This window comes from Diadema antillarum, unplaced genomic scaffold, assembly GCF_040938485.1.
Source record: "Diadema antillarum isolate AM-2024a unplaced genomic scaffold, OU_Dant_1.0 seq00000333_RagTag, whole genome shotgun sequence".
In the NCBI taxonomy this organism is placed as follows: domain Eukaryota; kingdom Metazoa; phylum Echinodermata; class Echinoidea; order Diadematoida; family Diadematidae; genus Diadema; species Diadema antillarum.
The window spans coordinates 782,596-803,741 of NW_027271349.1; the positions used below are offsets into that span (position 1 = coordinate 782,596).

At 38.0% G+C, this 21,146-nt stretch overlaps 2 protein-coding genes across 2 annotated transcripts; one reads left to right on the plus strand and one right to left on the minus strand.

The window, feature by feature from the left end:
- Positions 1 to 236: 236 nt before the first annotated feature.
- LOC139730759 (lymphokine-activated killer T-cell-originated protein kinase-like) lies at positions 237 to 13,242 on the minus strand. Its single transcript, XM_071641620.1, has 6 exons — positions 13,040 to 13,242; positions 11,920 to 12,046; positions 10,877 to 11,009; positions 2,663 to 2,859; positions 1,956 to 2,106; positions 237 to 465 (listed from the first exon to the last, which is right to left on the minus strand). The coding sequence occupies exons 1-6, from the start codon at positions 13,240 to 13,242 to the stop codon at positions 239 to 241; spliced, it is 1,038 nt and encodes a 345-aa protein (XP_071497721.1). The 3' UTR covers positions 237 to 238.
- Positions 13,243 to 13,742: 500 nt separating this feature from the next.
- On the plus strand, positions 13,743 to 18,589 carry LOC139730760 (guanidinobutyrase-like). Its single transcript, XM_071641622.1, has 7 exons — positions 13,743 to 14,114; positions 14,577 to 14,699; positions 15,313 to 15,497; positions 16,225 to 16,431; positions 16,959 to 17,103; positions 17,702 to 17,796; positions 18,246 to 18,589. Exons 1-7 carry the CDS (start codon positions 13,853 to 13,855, stop codon positions 18,363 to 18,365), a joined length of 1,137 nt encoding a protein of 378 aa, XP_071497723.1. The 5' UTR covers positions 13,743 to 13,852; the 3' UTR covers positions 18,366 to 18,589.
- Positions 18,590 to 21,146: the final 2,557 nt, after the last annotated feature.

Sequence of the window (21,146 nt, forward strand, 5' to 3'; positions counted from 1 at the left end):
AATGAACATGCATGAAGTTTGGGCAAATACATGTACATGTTTGCACAACATCATTTTTTTTTTCCACGCAACCTGCTAAAATGACACATTGTGGACCATCCTGATATCAACTACAGTTTTTGACATGTCAGTAAAATGTAGAATCAAACCCACAGTGTGTCAACAGTGTTAAATCCTAAACACAGTTTGGTATTTCACTACAAGATGCACTTGAAGTTACTCTTCGGAATGGAAGATTTCATAACTTGATGCTTTCGAGAGCAGCAACGGCCATCTTGGCGCTAGGCCTCTTACTTGGGTCTTCATGAGTGCAGGCACAGAACAGCTCAATGAGTGCCTGGTATTCTGGGCCTAGGTTCTCCTTTGGCAGTGGAGGTCTGGTCCCGAGGGCAGCTTCGTACTCGGATTCATCGAAGCTCGTTTCGTCATCGTCGAAGTCCCCATCAGTGTCATCACCACCAGAGTCTATTCACACAGGAGAAGGTTATGTGACAATTCTTAGTGATTTCAAAGGGTGAGATATTTTCTCTTGAAGATTTATAGATGCCCTTTGTCAGTATCAACATTGAGATACATTGTATCCTTAAATCATCCCCTTTTGCTCATTTCTATCAAGGCCGCTATATCATATGCAAGTGTATTATAGCAAAGTCCAGTACGAAGTCCTGTACAAATCTCTTGCTTGCCCACAGAGGTGTCTATATACCTTGCCTATACTGTACTGACCAATAGTTGACCATAAAGCAAGCAAGTGATAATTTGCATTAATACGGCATCATTAGACTTAGGAGAGCAATACAACACCTGGAATTTTAGACTATAGGTGTACATGTACTTCCAAATGCACACACACACACACACACAAACATACACATGCACACACTATTCAGACAAAGAAAAAAAGTTAAATAAACACATACACCAGGTACACCAGGGTGCAACACTCAAAGAGAGAGAGAGCACACCAAAGTACATGCACACATGATCACACCCACATGCATAGATTGAGATACAGTGCACTCCCGCTACAACAAACACGGTTATAACGAAATTTCGTTATAACGAAGTAAATCTTCTGGTCCCAAAATTATCACCATTAAAGTCTATGGTACAAAATTCGCTTATAACGAACACGATTATAGCAAAATTTCCGTTATGACGAAGTCTTTTCCGAGCGCCACAGACAAAGAAAAACAAAGAAATGTGCTCCGTTATAACGAAATGCGAATTGCTCTCGAAAATACGTAGCAGAACAAGCATTTATAGCGTCTCTGCACGGGTAAACGCTTCACACCACTGTGTGTTCGCTCCTTGTGTCACGCACAGTTTCTGAGGGGAACTTGCGTTTATTATTGTAATACAGTTATCCAATCACATTTCACATAGCTGTGCAGTGTATGATGAGTATTTAGCAAACAGAATATGATATATATATATGTGGTTTCCTTGTTTTCGTTATATATGGCATTTGTTCAGTTATAACGAAATTTCGTTATAACGAAAGAAAACTGCCGGTCCCGAGCATTTCGTTATAACGGGAGTGCACTGTACACATTATTGAGCCTTTGCATGCTTTGAGTGCAAATTGGCACATAAAACCCCTGGCGCATAATTGTACACACTGTCCAACTAGGTCCCTGGCACAGAAAGGGTTAATCTACATCAGTCACAGTAATTCAAACACAGAACCAAACACATGCAAACACAGAGCCACAAACACACACTAAGGCCTGAATACATGAAGGTGGTTTAAATTTAGACCATGGTTTATGCAGATTTCTTCTGCGTAAATATGATGGACAGATTGTGTACACCAACAGATGTCCAGTAACAAACTCCCGTTGATACGCACATGCAAAAGGTATGCCTATTTCACGCTTATTTTAGTCCATGGTCTAAATTCAAACCACCTTTATGAATTCAGGCCAAAGAGTCAAATTTCAATGAGAACTAACAGAGAAGATCAAGGTGTGGGACAGAGAGGGACATCATCTCCCAGATGACCAGACCGAAAGAAAACATGTCTGTCTTGTGGCTGATTTCACCTTCCATGTGAACCTCCATAGCATTCCAGGGCTGGGAGCCAATGTAGGAGTCCTTGGGGTTCTAGGGAGGACAATTTGTACAAATACACACACACTGTCAAATTGGTGAAATGTAATAAGGGTGTTAAGGCAACATCAGCACTCGCAATTATTATCATCATCATCATCTTTATAATACTGTGATGATGTTAACAAATAGCTATGAAAATGATGATGGTGCGGAAAAATAAATGATTATAAAACTTCTACTTTACTGCTAATCTAATAACTATGATAATTATGATGATAAAATAAGCAACATTATTGTTATCATCATCATTATCAATATGATGGCGTGACCATACTAGTAAGCTAGTAATCATAAGTTATAACCTCAATGTGACTCATCACTTTTATAAGCCATATTGCCCGTCACATAGGATATAAAATGTAAACATTTCCCCCATTCCTTTGTCTGATGTAACTGATTTCCTACATCTGAAATTCCATTCAAACGAGCTTGGGATAAATTGTGTGGAGTATATAATCCTAGGGGTTACCATCAAGAAAGAATAGGCTCAGCATGGTCAGAAAACAGCGTAAATGACTAGTAAGTCCTATAGATCTACGACCCATACCGCTAAACCCTCCATGTCGTCCTTGAGCTTGAGGGCGACACCAAAGTCGCAAAGCTTGATGGACTCAAAGACCCCCTTGATGAGGACGTTGGCACTCTTCAAGTCGCCATGGATGTACTTGAATTTATTGTGGAGGTAAGAGAGAGCCGATGCCAGCCCCATGGCCACCTTGTAGATCTGTGCTGCTGGGAAGGGTCCTGGAGGCAAGGGGTGATAAGAACAAAAACTTGCTCAAATTTGATCAAGCTAAAAGAAGATCCTGTCTGGACAGTACCTCTAGTTGACAAAACCATCATTTAAAAAAAAAAAAAAAATTGAAACATATTTCAGCAAAAGTTGAGATGTTTGTTCCTTTTTGTGCAATTGAAACAAGTGCAAGAATATAACAAACTAGATATATCGCTACGGCTACTGATATGCCTCCGCCATAATGCATGGTTCTCCTAATAGGTCTATAGTACAATGTCTTGACAATGTGTGATGACAGTTTCACACAATTGGCAAAATATTAAAGGGGAAGGCTAGTAACTGATCAGTGGGAATCAGTGGAAATGCTGGGAGATGATTGTTCCAATCCTTATGGGATTCATTCAAGAGTTCATTGTTTATCTATTGTTGTGTGAAAATGATTTGCTTCAGAATGGTCTCATATTCAAGTAATGTGCAGATTAATGCTTCCAGGTTAGCGTCCCTGGTCAGGGACGGAGCATTAATCTGCACATTACTTGAATATGAGACCGTTCTGAAGCAAATCATTTTCACACAACAATAGATATACAATGAACTCTTGAATGAATCCCATAAGGATTAGAACAATCATCTCCCAGCATTTCCACTGATTCCCACTGATCAGTTACTAGCCTTCCCCTTTAAAATGACAGGTTTGACACAAATGTGCTGACCCTTACAAAAAATAACCATGAAATTTACGGTATTACCATGGTAAAACCTCAATTGCCATAGTAAAACCATGGTATCGATGGTATTACTACGAGTACCACAGAAAAACCATGGTGATGCATGGTGATACCACAGAAAAACCATGGTAAAACCTCAATTGCCATAGTAAAACCATGGTATCAATGGTATTGCTACGAGTACCACAGAAAAACCATGGTGATGCACGGTGATACCACAGAAAAACCATGGTAAACTATCAATACCATGACACGACCATGGTACTGATACGTATACTATAGAATAACTGTGAAGTCTATGGTATTTCCATGGTTTTACCATAGGCGACACAAAATAACCATGGTAATAGTATGTTATAATTTTTATACCATAGCACTACCATGGTATTACTACCAGTACCATGGAAAAACCATGCCATCTACTGTATTTGCCTGGTATAACTATACAGGTACAATAAAATAACTATGGTGATGCCGGGTTATGGCCATCATACCATGGCATCACCACGGTATTACCACTTGTACCATAAAATAACCATGGTATATAAGGAATTTCCCCAGTATCGCTGCACTAATTAATCATGGATATACCATGTAATAACCATCATACCATGGCACGGTTCTGGCACTACTAGGCCTACTTGTACCATAGAATAACCACGGAGATACCATATGATAACCATCATACCATGTACTACAACCACAGGGTCTTTAATCGTACCGCAGCATATATAACCATAGTCTTTTTGTCATCTTCTGTATTTCTAAGGGTACACAAAAATAGCCTTGGTGATACCATGGTTCAACAACAACATATCAATTATGATATTCTTATAGCTGAAAGGGACTGTACAGTAGGTACTGGTTGAGATGAGGATTCAGATTTACAACTTATTTTTTTCTGTTAGATGATAAACCTCTCATGAAATAAAGTGTATGAAAGAGCATATACAGCTGTAATTTCAAGAAGGATTCAACGTTTTGAAGAAAATTCGTCTTGAAATGGCTGAGATTACCAACCCCCCCCCCCAAAAAAAAAAAAAAAATCAAAATGAAATTGACAGGCCCCATCTTTTATTAGGAGCTCTTTGTTTTAATTTGTTTTTAGATATCTCAATCATTTCTCAGCCTGTTTTCATTAAATAAACGTTTGAGTCCTCTTCTGCTCTTTATCATTTCAAAGAGTGGTTTCTAAATATCTCGCAAAATGTTACAAGCTGAATCCTCATCTCATCCAGTACTGTATACTCCTTTTAAATGTCAAATAATGACGAAAAAAGGTACATTCTCCACTGGTATCACAAGGAAAAAATGGTCCCATTATAGCTATCCGTTTGACCCAACTTGTTCAAATAGTTGCAAACTGGAAGTAGGCCGATACTCGTTCACATTACCATGGTGTGAATTACCATACAATTAAAGATGAAAATTAATACCAACTCACGCCATTCCAGCTGACACTAAATTGAATGAGCTGGCACACTCTGAAAAAAAAAACCCCAATCAATTCCAGCTGAATATTATGGCCTGGCTCTAAATCATTGATTATGAAGTTTTATTTGTACCAACTGGAAAACATGTCGTTCAACTGGCAGACTCACTAGTTGACTCCACTTAGACAAGTTGACTCCAAACTAACATTTCATTCCAACTGACAGACTGAAACAAATGAAATAAACTAGGCAATTGTCTACCAATTAGAATTCATTGACATAACCTACAGATTCACCACTGGATTCCAATTGCAAGAAACGGAATAAAGTGTCATACTGAAATATCAACTACCCGATTCCTGTATAGATACAATAATTGTATTGAACTTGACTAGACACAACTGGCAGATTTACCAGTTGATTCCACTTGAAAGCGATGGAATGGACTGGTACACTGAGAAAACATAGATGACTCCAGTTTGAACAAATGGATCAAACTGTGATGAGTGAGTTACATGTGTGTAATAACAACATACCTAATAGTATTAGCATAGTGGTACTGGTGATAATAATGATGATGATGATAATGATAATAATAATAATAATAATAATAATGATAATAATAATAATAATAATAATAATAATAATAATAATAATAAGGTCTTATCCAGGAGAGCCTCTCGAGTGTTGTCGCTGCTCTATACCACAGGGCCCTGCCATACCATTAACAGTTGAACTGTTCTAATGAAAATGACAGATTAAAAAAATTAGATCTATTGTGTAAACTGGAACATTAAAGCCTATTGGTTGATTCCAGTAGGAAGAAATAGACCAAAGTATGCCCTTAGACAAAGTGGGATCAACTGGACACAACAAGCAGATTTTTCAGTTGATGATCCACTTGAAAGAAATTGTGTGAAATGGCATACAACAACCAGTTGATTACAGTAGAAACAATGAGTGCACATTCGAGTTCGACACCCACAAATCATACAGCCAACAAATCAAACAACCCATGAATTTGACACCTAGCGAACAAGGCCCACATGACTGCGACACTAGGTAAATAAGGCCCACGACACTTTTACAATAAGCCCCATGATGCAATGTCGAGCTTGTGGGCCGTATGACTTGTGGGATGACCCCGAAAAAATTGGACCAATTTAGTGCAGGTTGAATCGACTGGACACAACTGGCAGATTTACCAGTAAGAACTGGCATACTAAAACATCAACTCCGTGATTCCAGCAGATTCACCTTTTTTGAACCAGGCTCTTGTATACCTGTTGCAAATGACTTGACACAACTGATAGATTTATTCAACTTCAAAGCAATGCAGATTTAACCTACATGCACTTTGATAAAGTTTAGGCTGTAACAGTTAGTAGAACCCAGCCGGGTAATCAAACTGGCATGACTGGGGAAGTTCATACCAGTTCATCAAATCTGGCAGTTTTACCAATTGATTCCACTTTTTAAACGATTATAAACGTACCAATACATTACAGTCAAAACTATTGGACCATTATGAGTATACTTGCAACGAATGGGAAAAATCAAAATATATAACAACCGATTCTAAAGGTAAACCCCTTAAACTCTAAGGGACGTGGCAGGAGAGGGAAGGGCGGAATCCACCCTCGATGTTTCGAGTCTGCGATGGAAGAGACCCTGTCATGAGACATTTTCCTGACTTTTTTTCAAGTTCAACTTCAAATTCATTGTTGTTTTTTCCGCAGCAAAATAATCTATTTGGTGAACATAAATCTCGCTTTCTTCAATGAAAGTAGAATGCATGTAATTTGTACAGAGAAAGCAATAATTGAAAACCTAAAGTAGGGGTACAATGCAGTGGTTGCTGAGGTAACAAAAGTGAAATAAATGAAATATGCATTGTGTGAAAAAAGCAGGGACCCACTAAAAAGACAAAGCTTGTGAAGTACTGTCCCTTCTCCGATTGAAAAAAAAATCGACGCAAAGATTGATTGAAAACAGCAACAAAGAAACTCTTTAAAAATCTGACTATTCTTTATCGGAGCAGATCCAGGAATTCCGTAAATGGGGTGGGGGTGGGGATGGGGGAGGGATCTGTCATGGTGCCACTTCCGCAATTAAAGGGGGCAGACACGCCCATTTTCATTTTGTTTTCTTTTTATTTATTTATTTTTATCTTATCAAAAATTAAAGAAGGGGCCCCCTGGAGCTATCACTGCTGTAACATTAATCACTGCGATTGATTGATCTTATGCTAATTATGGTATAAAAGTGGTCAATGAGAATCTCATAAGAAAACAAAGGAAACAATAAAAAAACAAAGAAATACATTTGAAACTCAAAAAAAATCATATACATAATAAATTGGCTTTTGGAAGTCCTTTAATGTCTGATGCATGGTCTTTAAACATGTAAAAACAGACTTACAAATGATTAAGAAATAGACTCTTAATGCTTTTAATTAGGCTAAAATAAGATGATGGACCTAATTTGCACAAATAATTAATTGATGAATTAAAATTAGAAATTGACAATAAAAAAAATATTATAAGATACATAACACATAATTTTGTAGATTACAATGTGGTTGTAACTTGGGCCAAATTTCGCTACGATCGTAATACTAATGGTCGAGATCTTGTGGGGGGGGGGGGAGGCGAAATTCCCTCCCAAAATGCAATTTTTAGCATTTATAGCCAAATTAGCCTGGCCCGTTAAAGATAAGCAAAGTTTTGGAACTACTGTAATTCACATTGTGTGTTATCTCATACAAATTCCAAGTACGACCCAAAATATTATACCGGTATGTTCATGTAATAAATGTACTACAGCCTGTATTTAGTATATGTGTGAATGTGTGTAGTGTGTGTATGTGTGTATGTGTGTATGTGTGTGCTTGTGTGTGTGGGGGGGGGGGGGGTGTGGGTGAGTGCAAACACCCGGTTAGTACTAATATATCCATGGTACCAAGAACTGACTTCTTCCCATGCAGTTTAAACCTCATTAACCCAACTGGAAAATGTAACACAAGTTGATTCAAGTTGCACGAACCATGTTTTGACTTGGTTTCTGTATCGCTCATGAATATTCATGAGAGAGCATCTAACATGCAATAGGTGAGAAAATAGATAAAAGACATAAAAACCCAAAGTATATATTCTGGGTTTAAACTTTGAAGTATGTTGGGAAATTTCTCTTTTGTTACCAACTATTTTGACTTGTGTTATAACAATGCATATTCATATTTTGATAGGACTAATATTATGCATGACATGTAGTTAGTAACCATGCCTTAAACCTTTTCAGATATCAGCCCATATATAAAGAACTGATACACTAGCAATGTATCTAGGAATAGGATGTATACTCTAGGTATACAGATAGGTAGACCTGTATAGATTAGGATGTAGGTCTTGTACAATAGTGTAGAAACAGGTGTATGTGATTCGAGGCCAGGTTATGTAGGTAACATACTAGTACTGCATGCTGTAAATACATGACCATTAATGTTATTTTTCTTTTCAAATTGTAAATACCATGGTAATACCAGGGTAATACCATGGTAATACCATGGTAAAATCACCTCAGAAATACCATGGTATTGTACCATGGTACCGGTACCATGGTATTTGGTAAGCACAGTAATACCATGGTAATATACCATGGTACATGGTAAGAGCAGTAATACCATGGTATTTTGCCATGGTAATACCATGGTAATGTACCATGGTTTTACCAGGGCAAAATTACCAGGTTTCCATGGTTCATTACCATACCATGGTATTACCATGGTAAAACCATGGTTCTTTTTTGTAAGGGGAATGTTCACTTTTTCTAGAACTAGGTTCAATTGGATGAATGATTAAAATGTCAGAGTGCAGGTATTTGGGGAACTGATGATTTTTACTTGACTTTTGACCCTTTTATAAGTCTATGCATTGAGTAATTTTCAAGGTATTGAGAAAAAGCATAATTTCAGTATCAAATGGGAAAATACAGTAAACCTCGCATGAGTCGAAGCTCTCGGGACTGACAAAAATGCGTCGACTTAAGTGAACTTCGACTCTCGCGAGAGTCGATTTTTTTTCGACTCACAGTTATGTACATGTGTTATAGTACATTTGCATGCATGTGTGTGTGTGTGTGTGTGTGTGTGCTTGTGTGTGTTTGCATTCAAATTTGTCTGTTCTCGAAGATAATGTTCTTGTTCTAAATTGAACATGGAATTTGCATCAATACTGGTAGTTAAACGTAGTTCTGAGAATGTCTGCGCTAATGTGGCAATGTGCATGTGCTATATGTCTATGGTGCAACATAGGTAGCCATCTCTGTTGACCTACCCTGAGACAAACACTCTCCCAGGCCCATCCCACCTCCATTGAACAAAACTAGACAGCCAGCCGGGCACGCACAAACAAGCTCCGCCTACTTGGCCTGTCACCAAAATATTAAAGCAGCGATTGGTTGACCAAGGAGTTCTGGCTTAACATGGATAGTATGGATGTGCTGTGTGTATATGGATAAAGTATGGATCGATGTGCTGTGTGTATACATGTACAGATGTGTATGTATTCGACATGCGTGCGGAGCGGTACGGTGAGTGTGCATGCTTACTGCAGCAGGTCAGGGACGGGGTTCTGCAACATGCCGATTTTTTTGTTCTCCTCTAAATGTAATGAGAATGCCAGATAAATTTTCTTCGGCTCAAGTGATGTAAACTACGTGTATTTTGTACAAAAGGGACTGAATGTTTTACTTCGACACATCCGAAATTCGACTCTCGTACTTCGGCTTATCCAAATATTTCTTAGAGAATATACATAGGGAAAAATCGGGACTTTTTATTTTACTTCGAGTTAAGTGATTTTCGACTCACTCGACGTCGACTTATCCGAGGTTTACTGTAGCTTTATCTAAACCTGGCCTTTGACCTTTGATCTCACAGTTCCAAAGAGAATCACTGTTAGGTTGAACATGCATAAATATGTAAGTTTCATAACGATACCTTGAGTTACTTTCGAGATATGGAGGAAAAAGTGCAATCTAGCACTTTCACTTGACCTTTTACCTTTTGACCTTTGACCTTTTGGCAAGAAACTTCCCCAAAAATATATATTGGGTAATACATGCCATACATCAAGTTTGAAAAAAAAAAACCCTTCAGGCATATTGCATTTTAAGGAAAGTAGTGATATTTTGAGGAGTTGACCTTGACCTTTGACCCCCTGACCTTTGACCCATGACCCCAACTTCCCTAGATAATCACTGCCCATCGGTACAAGCATATATACTAAGTTCCATGAAGATACCTTGAACCATTTGCGAGATATGGAGAAAAACATGAAATTTCAATTTTTTTTTCACAAAATAACCTGTGACCTTTGACCTTTGACCCTGTGACCTTAAAATCCACACAAAGTATCATCCCCCAAGGATATACCCTGATACCAAGTTTGATGTAAAACCACCACACGGTTCTTGAGATATCGACAAAAACAAAACGGGACGGACGGACGTACGGACGGACGGACGGACGGACGGACGACCCGAAAACATAATGCCTCCGACCACTTCGTTGCGGAGGCATAAAAATTGTATAGTTTAATGTACATGTTATATGACACTCTCTGGACACTATGTACATTATAGTTTGATTCTGCAGATTGAAAACATGCAAAATTCATCTCACCCTATCAGAGCATCAAAACTTATTCACATGAAAATGTTCACTTGTACAGTAATATGAGAACTCTTGTAAATTGAATGTAGAGCACAATTAATCACAAACAAATTTTTGTTGACAATATAGCATTTTATAAAAAGATTCTATTTTGTGAGAATGTTTTGCTGCAGAAAGTCACTTTGCTCACCTTCATCTTTTCCATTCCTGTCTTCAATCATGTCCATTAATGACTGTTGACCGTTTTCCATGGACAGACACAACGTTCCATCAGCAGCATGGCTAAGTGCCTTGAACTCAACAATGTTGGGATGGTCCAGTTTCTGGATTTTGTTATCAAAAATAAGCTCAGGGTAGGATTTGGTTGTGCTATGTTCTTGTCTTTTCGTTCACATCATTTTGCATTCAAAATAGGAAAGACATACACCCATATACAATTAAAAATGTCATGATCAGAGCACAAGTACATTAAAATTTGCCATAAGCCCCGAAAGGTGGACTTGTGCACTATACAAGTGCCCACAATTATCTTTATTATAATCAAGTATTTCACATAAGAACTGAGCAGATCCATAAGTCATGGCTATGCAGGTGAATTAATTTCTAAAGATCATCAGACAGAAAAATTTGTGTACATTGTCACATTCTCTCTCCCTACAAAAGGTTGCATCTGTGTACGTATTTGCATAGTAAAAGTGAAATTTCAGGGACATCATAATATTTTTTTTTTTACCAATGTGCATTACCCCCCCCCCCAAAAAAAAAAAAAATATATATATATATACATATACATTCTGTATTATATACGTAACTAATTATTTTTTGTCTTTAACATCTAACATTATCTATTTTAATGAGAGATAACTTTTGTCCCAAAACTGCTTCAAACAAGCAATTAGTATTAGAATTTTTGCCAAAATGGAAATTTTGGGGCAAATGTATGTTATGTTGGACAGACATATGTACTAACATACGAAGGTCAATCTGAAACATTCAATGAAAACTTTGTTTTGACTGATTGGCCTGATACTGATTAGAACAGATTAGAACAGCTCTAAAATATGTTGAATATCGTGTTTTATACAATTCCTGGACTTTGTGGTGAACGGATGTAGATGTACTTGGACTGACTTAACTGTTGCATTTTGATCACATTGGAATGAATACTAGTAGTAGCCATCAAAAAAAGTTTGAGTATGTGCATCACAAAATTGACATCTAAAAGTCACTAACCTGCAATATTTCGGCTTCTCTCTTCATTCTCCCTTCAACATCAACAAGGCCGCCACCACGCTGATATTTACTGCGGATTTTCTTGACAGCCCACGGTGATCGCATGGTGCCATCAGGCCTTGGGCTTCTACAGGAGGGAAATTGTGTCAAAAGCAGAAATTCACAGCTCTAACTCTTCATCATCATCATCGTCATCTGTACGGGAGTGTAGGTAATTCCTGTCAGGTCTCCCGGTCGTCAGCGCTTGGTAGCACGTGTAACAGTCTATATTGAGCGTGGGCATGGATGTCAGACAATTTCAAAACATTTGTCTGACCAGAACTTATTTATGGTGAACAAAATAATCAGTAGAACCATCTATTACAGTAATTATTCAAAAATTGGTTAACTTCAGTACCGTACCAGCATATATAGCATAGAGGTCTTCTGCAGTATTATTGTCATGTGGCAAGCAGGGTGGTCCACAACTTGAAATTTTAGCATGTTGCAAGCTCAGAATCTGAGAATATTGCAGAAATTAAATATGCGCGGAGCGCACACGATGAGTACGTAGTACGCAATATTTTGCTGCTTATCTCTCTTTGTGCTGCTTACATTCAATGTTCTCTCTCGTGTTTTGCACACGAATATCTAAAGTACCTGGTAGTTTGATGTTTCTTGTGTTATGCACATGTTTTGCACATTTTTTAATACTTTTACTTTGAGCTTGTTGCAAATTCTTAAGGATGTTGCATAGCATGTTGCTGGCTTTTTAGGATGTTGCACAAGAATTTTAGCATGTTGCAGCGACATGCTAAAACCCCTCGTGGACCACCCTGGGCAAGTATCAGAACAAAACTGATTTGCAGTTGATTCAATTTTACAAAACATCTTAATATGGTATCAATCATTTACATATAGACTGTGATATTGAGTGTGAGCCAGTGGCAGTGCACTCCACACAGTGCATAATGAGAGGATATCACTAGTGAGTGTAGTATCACTGATACTATCAGATTCATAAACAGTGACACAGTCCTGTCTCTGCTCTGAGCTCAGCCCTGATTAAATACCGGCGCCTGCATTCTAACCAAGTAGCCACAAATATAAACTATGGTAGCATGACCCCCAGCTTACTCACCTTTCAAGAAGAAACACGGAAACACCAGTTCCCCAACCCAACTTCTTCATGAAGGGAGAAGCGGGAATGTTCACGGCATGAGCGGGGGAGTTCCGGGTGGCATTGACGGCGGCTAGTCGGCTCCGCTTCGCGGGGTGTACTGGAGTAAGAAAATCGGGATTTCCCTTCTTTGTTGTGCTGGCTGTTTTCTCCGTCGTTGACATGTTTAAAGAGGTCTTATTCAGGAGGGTATTTGCGAAACTAATTTGGGAAAGTGAGCAGATATTTGAAGGTGGGATTCAGTGTCGTGAAAATGTTTTTTTAAATTCAACTAGGGAACCGCCGAAAAGCAATCGCAACAAATGATTGGACTTCTGCGCATTCCAACAGTGGAGGGCGTTTTTTTTTCTCAGTTAATTAGTCTACAATGCTAAACTTTGGTGACAGATTAGGGAACATTTTTGCTCCATTATACTCATGCTGAACTCATGATAGCAGCTTTTGTCTAAAATTTAGCGGATCTAAAGTACTTGATTTATAGTGAATTATGTTTCAAGCATAGGTAGTCCATTTCGCTCGATCTAACTTTTGCGGATTCGGCAACAAAATAGAAAGTGAATTGAGAAAGCTAGGCTAAGTCTGATGGGCGGAAGGGGGATCCCCATAACAGTATACAGTAGAATTTCGAAGTTTCACCTCACACCCCTGGTCCAAGTGCATGATTCTAAGTGGGTTTGCTGTAAAAACGCCTCCAGTTATTTTCAAGGGGAACCATTCAGTGGCGCTTCCGGCCGGACGATTTTCGATGAGAAGCACATCTCGATAAGAACGAAGATGTTTGCCTCAAAAGTCTACAAAATGGTGACGAGGTGTTCGACGCTGAGCACTCGCCGCATCTCGGAAGGGGTGCTGCCTTCACTACCACAGTGTGCGAAAGCTCGAACTCTTCATGGCCGTACGCTCTGGAGGAGTTACGCCAGTGATGGGCCTGGTGTGGGGCAGAAGACGTTGAACGAACCACTGTGTGGGACGAAATTCCCGAGAGTTGGTGGCATTAGCACTATGATGCGACTTCCATTCCAGCCCAACACAGAAGGTGAGATTTCAGCCTAGAAGTTGAACGCAGTCAGTCATGAGTTTCATGCATCAACAACAGATATCACAGTTTGTTTGTTTCAGAAATGGAACTCTTGCCTTTGACTTTTAAAGTCTTCACTTTTGCATAAATAATTGGTCTACGATTACACTCTACTCATCGTATGTGTATGTTTGTACCACAAGTTACATAAGGCCACAAATTCCAAGAGAAACTACATGTTTGTTTATGTTCCTTTTTATTTGTATTTCTTAATTTAGGGAATAAACTCTTTCTACTTCCCTCAGCTGGTACAATGAATAGGACAAGGCTATCTTGTAGTGAGGATAAAGATCTTAATTCAAATGCTTAAAACCACAAATTTTAATGGCATTTTCACCAACTGTCGTGTGGTTAGCAGTGCTATCTCTTTTTTCTTTTTGAGGACTTGGAGTTATGTTCATTAGCACTTCCCACATACAGGTTTGGATGCATGCTACGTTGGAGTACCTCTGGACATTGGAACTTCTTACAGAACAGGAACTAGACTAGGACCGCGTCAGATCCGATATGAGTCCTTTGTTCTTGGACCTTGCAATTATATGGGTAAGATACCAGACAACATTTTAAAATATGATTTTTTTCTTCAGGTAGTCTTGGTTCCATACTTTTGCATCCTTCAGCCTTCAGACTGTTCAGTATGGAGTGGATGAAAGTGACTTGCCTACCTTTAATTTTAGATAGATTTGCTGTAAAAGAAACAAAAGATTCAGACTGAATCAGAGGTTGTGGTTCTGATAAAAATTGTTTCATAAAAAGCAAATTGTTTTAATGTGTGATACACCATGTATACTTTAATGTACACTCTATTTATCATCTCATCATGACACAGCTTGTAATAATAATGATAATTGTCATGATTTAGTGATGAGTCTGTACTTATATTCGGGTACAAAGATTGAGAAACATGTTGCAGGGGCAGATCCAGGAATTCTGTAGAGAGGGAGCACCTTTACAAAATAAAAGGGGAATGCATGCAACCCCACTTTTCTTTTTGTTTCTCTCATTTTAAACAAAAATGAAGATGGTGAGTGCTCCCAGAGCGCCTCCTCCTGGATCTGCCACTGGGTTGTATGTCTGTCTGGTGAATGTTGGCCAAAAGCTGCTTTGATTATTCAGTGACTAATTTAAAAGCAGAGATACAATATATTTCCTGCAGGGGCTGCCCCTTTTGAGATGCTTCAAGTAGCTGACATCGGGGATGTGACCCTTAACCTTTATGACCTCAAGAAGTCTGTTGAGATGATTCACCTGCAGTACCGGGACATCATTGCCAATGGGTGTAAGCCATTAACCCTGGGGGGAGACCACACCCTTACCTACCCAATCCTTCAGGCCATGAAGGTAAACCTTGAACCAACAGCTCAATTGGAATTGTGTTTGGTAGCCCAACATATACAGTGCACTATAAAGAACACGGTTATAATGAAATTCTCATTGTAAAACAACAAAATCGAAATTCAGGTTCCCAAATTATCATCTATATTTCTTGATACACTGTAGGCCTACTGTTTGGCAATATTAACAAAATTTAAATAAATGAAAGAAAACAGCCCATCTTGAGGACTTTGTTATAATGGGTATGCACTGTATGATATAAATTCTTGTAAATGCCTAGCATAGATGCCAAGTTCAAAAAATTTTTATGAGTGAGATTTTCATGACTCACCACATCTTGGCGCACGCGCATGTGTGTGAACGAGGGGTGGGGGTGTCCGCCCTCCCACAGTCGGGAGCTTTTTCAATTTTAAGCTCTTAATGGTGCAAGCTGGTGCATACTTAAGTGACTATTTTTTACTTATTTTGAAAGGCAAAAGGGAAATATGCCTTCAATTGCAACTCTCACTATAATCCTTTAAGTTATGCTCCCAATGCGTGAGAAAAATGGGTGTCATGCGTGAGATCGTGAGACAGACCCTAAATGCTTGAGTCTCACTCACAATGCGTGAGACTTGGTAGCTCTGGCCTAGGTGAAATCCAAGATCAAGTTACTGAAACTACACACATTCGTTAACAGAATATACATCTTGTCATGTGTGATGGTAACTTCCATTCCTTTCCTATTTTGCAGGAAAAGTATGGACCAGTTGGTCTTGTCCACATTGATGCACATGATGATGTTGCAGACTTGATGCTGGGAGAGAAAGTGGCTCATGGGACTCCATTCAGACGAGCCGCTGAAGAGGGTTGTCTGGACTCTAACCGAGTGGTCCAGATTGGCTTGAGAGGGTCTAACTACAGTCCCCCAAATGAACTTTACGACTTTCATAAAAAGATGGTAAGTAATCAAATAAGTACTCTGAAGCTAGACTTGTACCACTGTAAAAGACAAAATCAAGATGAGACATGCGTGGGCATAAACATGTCCTTGTTTTGGAAATGGGTCTATCATGCTAGTACCCGTTTGCCATTCATCGTATAATCATTAGTTTTTAAAGAGCAGTTACCAATTCTGCTGAACATTTTCATAGTGGTCTAGAGTATGGTTTGTATTATATGTTGATGATACAGTGCACTCACATTATAATGAACACGGTTATAACAAAATTCCGGTTATAATGATTTTTTATTGTTTAATTGTACAGTTATAATGAAATTTCAATATAACAAAAGAAACGTGCCAGTTCCTAGGACTTCGTTATAACGGGAGTCCACTGTACTTCTCTTGTGGCCATGTACAAGACAGTTATTGAATGGACATTTGACATGGTGACTATGGGGAGTATTTTGAGAGGTCCATCATTATTCATGAAAAAGATTCGAGGAGGAAGTATTGACAGATTAGATCATGTGCCTCTTTCACAGGGATTCCGTGTGGTTCCTGCTCACCAGTGTTGGCATAAGTCCTTGACTCCACTGATGGAGGAAGTGAGAGGAATTATGGGAGATGGGCCTGTCTACCTCTCATTTGACATTGATGCCATAGACCCTGGGGCTGCTCCAGGAACTGGTATGTGATTACCCTGCCCTCAATAAGGCAAGAGTGTAGCCCCTCGGATTGAAATTGTGAAGATTCGCAAGCATTATATTACCTTTGACACAGTTTCATACTCACTTTAAAGAGAAAAACAAAATACAGTGTACTGCCATTATAACAAACATGGTTATTCTCTTCAATTCACTAAACCTCAGGTCCCAAACTTATCTCTTTTCTATCTATGGATTATATGTATATATATATATATATATATATATATATATATATATATATATACTGTATATATATATATTTATTTGCTTAGCTCTAGCAAAATTTTGATGTACAGTGCACTCCTGTTATAATGAAGTCCTCAGGACCAGCTGTTACCTTTTGTTATATCAAAATTTCATTATAGCTGAACAATAAAGTACGTAAATGTATAGATGAAATAACCTTTTGACATGTAATAAGCATTTCGCTATAACTGTTTTTATTATAACGGGTGTGCACTGGAGTAAACGAAAACTTGCCGGTCCTGAGGACTTCATTATAACAAGAGTTACTTGTATTCTGTTGCTTGTATTACAGTATTTTAATGTAATTATTATATTTTTTCCAATACACCTAGGTACACCAGAAGTGGCTGGATTGACAACCATCCAGGCCTTTGAGATTGTGCGTGGCTGCAGAGGACTTAACCTTGTGGGAGCTGACTTGGTGGAGGTATGCCAAATGCAAATCTTTAATGTGTGAGATATGATAATTTTTGTGTATACTTTTCATTTCATTTCTTTTCTTTTCATTTCATTTCATTTCATTTATTTCCACTTTCATAATTGGTTTACAAAATTTGCATTAAAAATACAAACAGACAAACAAACAAACAAGAATGCATGGTATCAAAATACTAATCTGATAATGGCAGAACCATGAGAAGCACAAATTAGGCTTATTGAAAATTATCCTGAAACAAATATCATGGTGTAAATATGTATAATCATTTATAATCATTTGTAATGATGACTGAATGTCAAGTGATGTATTTTGTCAAGAGAGTGACATGTGCAGGAGTTCATTGAATTCTGTTCAAAGGATAACTACAGACAGAACAGATGCTTTGCTTTAGAAAGGATTGTTTCTGATTAGTTTTGTGACTCCACTCATACATGTAGGTCTCACCGCCGTATGATACAACAGGAACTACCGCCCTCATAGCAGCCAATCTACTCTTTGAGATGTTATGTGTTCTTCCTGGGGTGAAGTATTATGACATGGAGACAATCACCTGGTAATGAAATTGTAGACATAATTTCCTTTCCTCGATCATTGGCAAGATAAGAAATACTTGTCACCTGTCATTGGTCCTGAAAAAAGGTCAGATTTGTGGATTCCTCCCTCCTGAAGACAAAATCCAGAGCCTACCTCACATTACTGCCTTTTTTTTTTCAAAACTGACAAAGATGCATGGAGGGGTATAAAAGAGTTTGAGTCTGCCCTTTTACTGATGTCCATCCTATCAAGCCTTCGTCACTAGTGTGGCAGCTTTTGCTGCTAGTGAGATGTTATAACGCAAAAATGAAGCGTTACTTCTTGGGAGTTTTTTCCAACATGTATTCAAGGCAATGCTAAAATACTTTGTGTCATAGCGTACTCTTGTTATAACGAGCACAATTATAACAAAATACTCACTGAAAATTATCAATGTGTCTTTCTGCTTTAACCAAAGTTTGATATAACGAAAGACAACTGCCAGTCCCGTGGATTTCCTTATTATGGGAATCGCCAGTACACTGCACTTTGAAATTTATGTGCAGATCAATTATGCAATAATAAAATTGTTATATGAATATTATGCCGCTGATTGCTCCTAGAATACTACATGTATAAAGACATTCAAGAAAGCCATTACCTATTTGACATAGATGCCTTTATGTAGATTGCAATGAAATAATGAAATAGATTATTTTGTGCTTCACTGTATCTGAAATAATGTATTCACCAGCATATTGACAACTTTTTTTTTCTTTCTCTTTTTTGTTGGAACACCAAAATTCCAATGAAGTGTGATATCCCCATACTGTGTGACATTTCATGATTATGGTATAAGACTTTTCATATGATATGTAGTGTTCTTCATGGAGATGACTGTATACTGTAGGTAATGAAAGCATGTGGGTACCAATAGAGTGTATAGAGTACATGTACTAGTATACAATGTACACTTATCATGCAATCTGACAAAGTAGGGATTGTTGTAAAGGTGTGTGAAAACCCGTGGGTGCCATTTATGCTCTGGCAAATTCAGAAATACAATGTATTAATTGTGTGTGTGTGTGTGTCTGTGTGTGTGTGCCTGTATATTATTTTCCTTATTACCTCCGCCAAAGGAGGAAGCTATGTTTTCATTACCGTTGGTTTGTTTGTCCATGTGCAAAATAACTCAAAAAGTTGTGAACGGATTTAGATGAAACTTTCAGGAACGGCTGAGAATGACGCGGAACAGATGATTAAATTTTGGAAGGGATCTGGGAATTTTTATGGATTTTATGAAGGATTTTCGATATTTTGGCCCAAGATTTGCTCATGTTACACCACTTTTAAAGGAATTGCACGGGCTGCCCATTCGCCAAAGAATTGATTTCAAGATATTGATGCTGGTTTATAAAGCTCTGAATGGCCTTCTCCAAGGCCTTTGACACGATTAACCATGGAATACTTCTCGCCAAATTATCTCATTATGGCATACGTGGAAAGGCCTTGGAGTGGTTCACGAGTTACCTATCAAAAAGATCCCAATTTGTACATGTCAACGGCTTTGACTCTCAAAATAAAACAATTGCATGTGGTGTTCCTCAAGGGAGCTTACTAGGCCCACTGTTATTCATTATTTATATCAATGATTTTCATAGATCCTCGGAGAAACTATCTCTCATATTATTCGCGGATGACTCTAACCTTTTCTTTTCCCACCCAGACCCAAATATCTTAACAAGCAAAGTAAATGATGAATTGAAAAAGGTTATACAATGGATATACGCAAACAAATTGTCACTAAATATTCAAAAAACAAAATTTATGCTTTTTAGTAACTCTTTAGACAGCCTCCCAGGCAATATAACATTTGATACTACTCCCCTAGAAGAAGTTTCTTCTTTTAAATTTCTTGGTGTTTGTGTTGATAACAAGCTTTCATGGAGGAATCATATCAATAACATATGTAAAATCATTTCACGTAATATTGGCGTCATGAACAGATTAAAATATTTTCTTCCTTCTTCTGCATTATTAACTCTTCATTCTAGCTTAATATTACCTTATTTAAATTATGGAATTCTTGCTTGGGGTAATACATATCAGATATTACTAGATAAACTTCTTTTATTACAAAAGAAAGCGCTCAGAATCGTTTTTAATCTACATACCCGAGAACACACAGATACTTTGTTTTTTTACCATAAAATACTAAAAATAAAAGATTTGTATGTGTTTCAACTTGGTCAGTTTATGTTTAATTATAACAGTAATTTTTTACCTAAAATATTTCATGACTTATTTCATCGAAACAGTCATGTACATAATTATCCCACGCGACGATCCGATGAATATCATCTTCCATTAATGAGAACCGCACATGCCCAAAGTACATTTCTTTATACCGGACCCAAACTTTGGAATAATCTAGACAATAGTTTAAAAGATTCCCCTAAATTCGTCACATTTAAATACAAATTCAGAAAATATTTACTCTCTACCTATAATTTTAGATAATTTAAATTGTTTTAATTCATGTTTGAGAGCTTTCACCTGTCCTGATGTCGCAGCACTTTGCGTGTTCTGCATGCGGACCTCTCTTCTTTCTTCTCTCCTCTTCCTTTCCTGTCTTTTGTTCTTCGTAGACTTGCATTGTTACCGTCTTCTCTCCTCTCGGTACTGTCTCGCGTCTTATATGTGTGTGAGTAATGTGCGTACGAGTGTGTTGTCCTTGTCATATTTTCTCGGTACACGTGGTTCAGTGAACAGTGTCCAGGCATTAACATTGATATTTCATACACTTTTCTCCCGACCTGCGTATC

What these genes read in the sequence shown, in the direction of transcription:
- LOC139730760 (XM_071641622.1), top strand. Translation starts at nt 13,853, where the DNA reads ATGTTTGCCTCAAAAGTCTACAAAATGGTGACGAGGTGTTCGACGCTG. An exon ending in ATTCCAGCCCAACACAGAAG is followed by an intron (nt 14,115 to 14,576) that starts GTGAGATTTCAG and finishes TCCCACATACAG; the next exon opens with GTTTGGATGCATGCTACGTT. An exon ending in TGGGAGCTGACTTGGTGGAG is followed by an intron (nt 17,797 to 18,245) that starts GTATGCCAAATG and finishes TCATACATGTAG; the next exon opens with GTCTCACCGCCGTATGATAC.
- LOC139730759 (XM_071641620.1), bottom strand. Translation starts at nt 13,242, where the DNA reads ATGTCAACGACGGAGAAAACAGCCAGCACAACAAAGAAGGGAAATCCC. An exon ending in CAGGAATGGAAAAGATGAAG is followed by an intron (nt 2,860 to 10,876) that starts GTGAGCAAAGTG and finishes CCTTGCCTCCAG; the next exon opens with GACCCTTCCCAGCAGCACAG. An exon ending in CCCACACCTTGATCTTCTCT is followed by an intron (nt 466 to 1,955) that starts GTTAGTTCTCAT and finishes CTGTGTGAATAG; the next exon opens with ACTCTGGTGGTGATGACACT.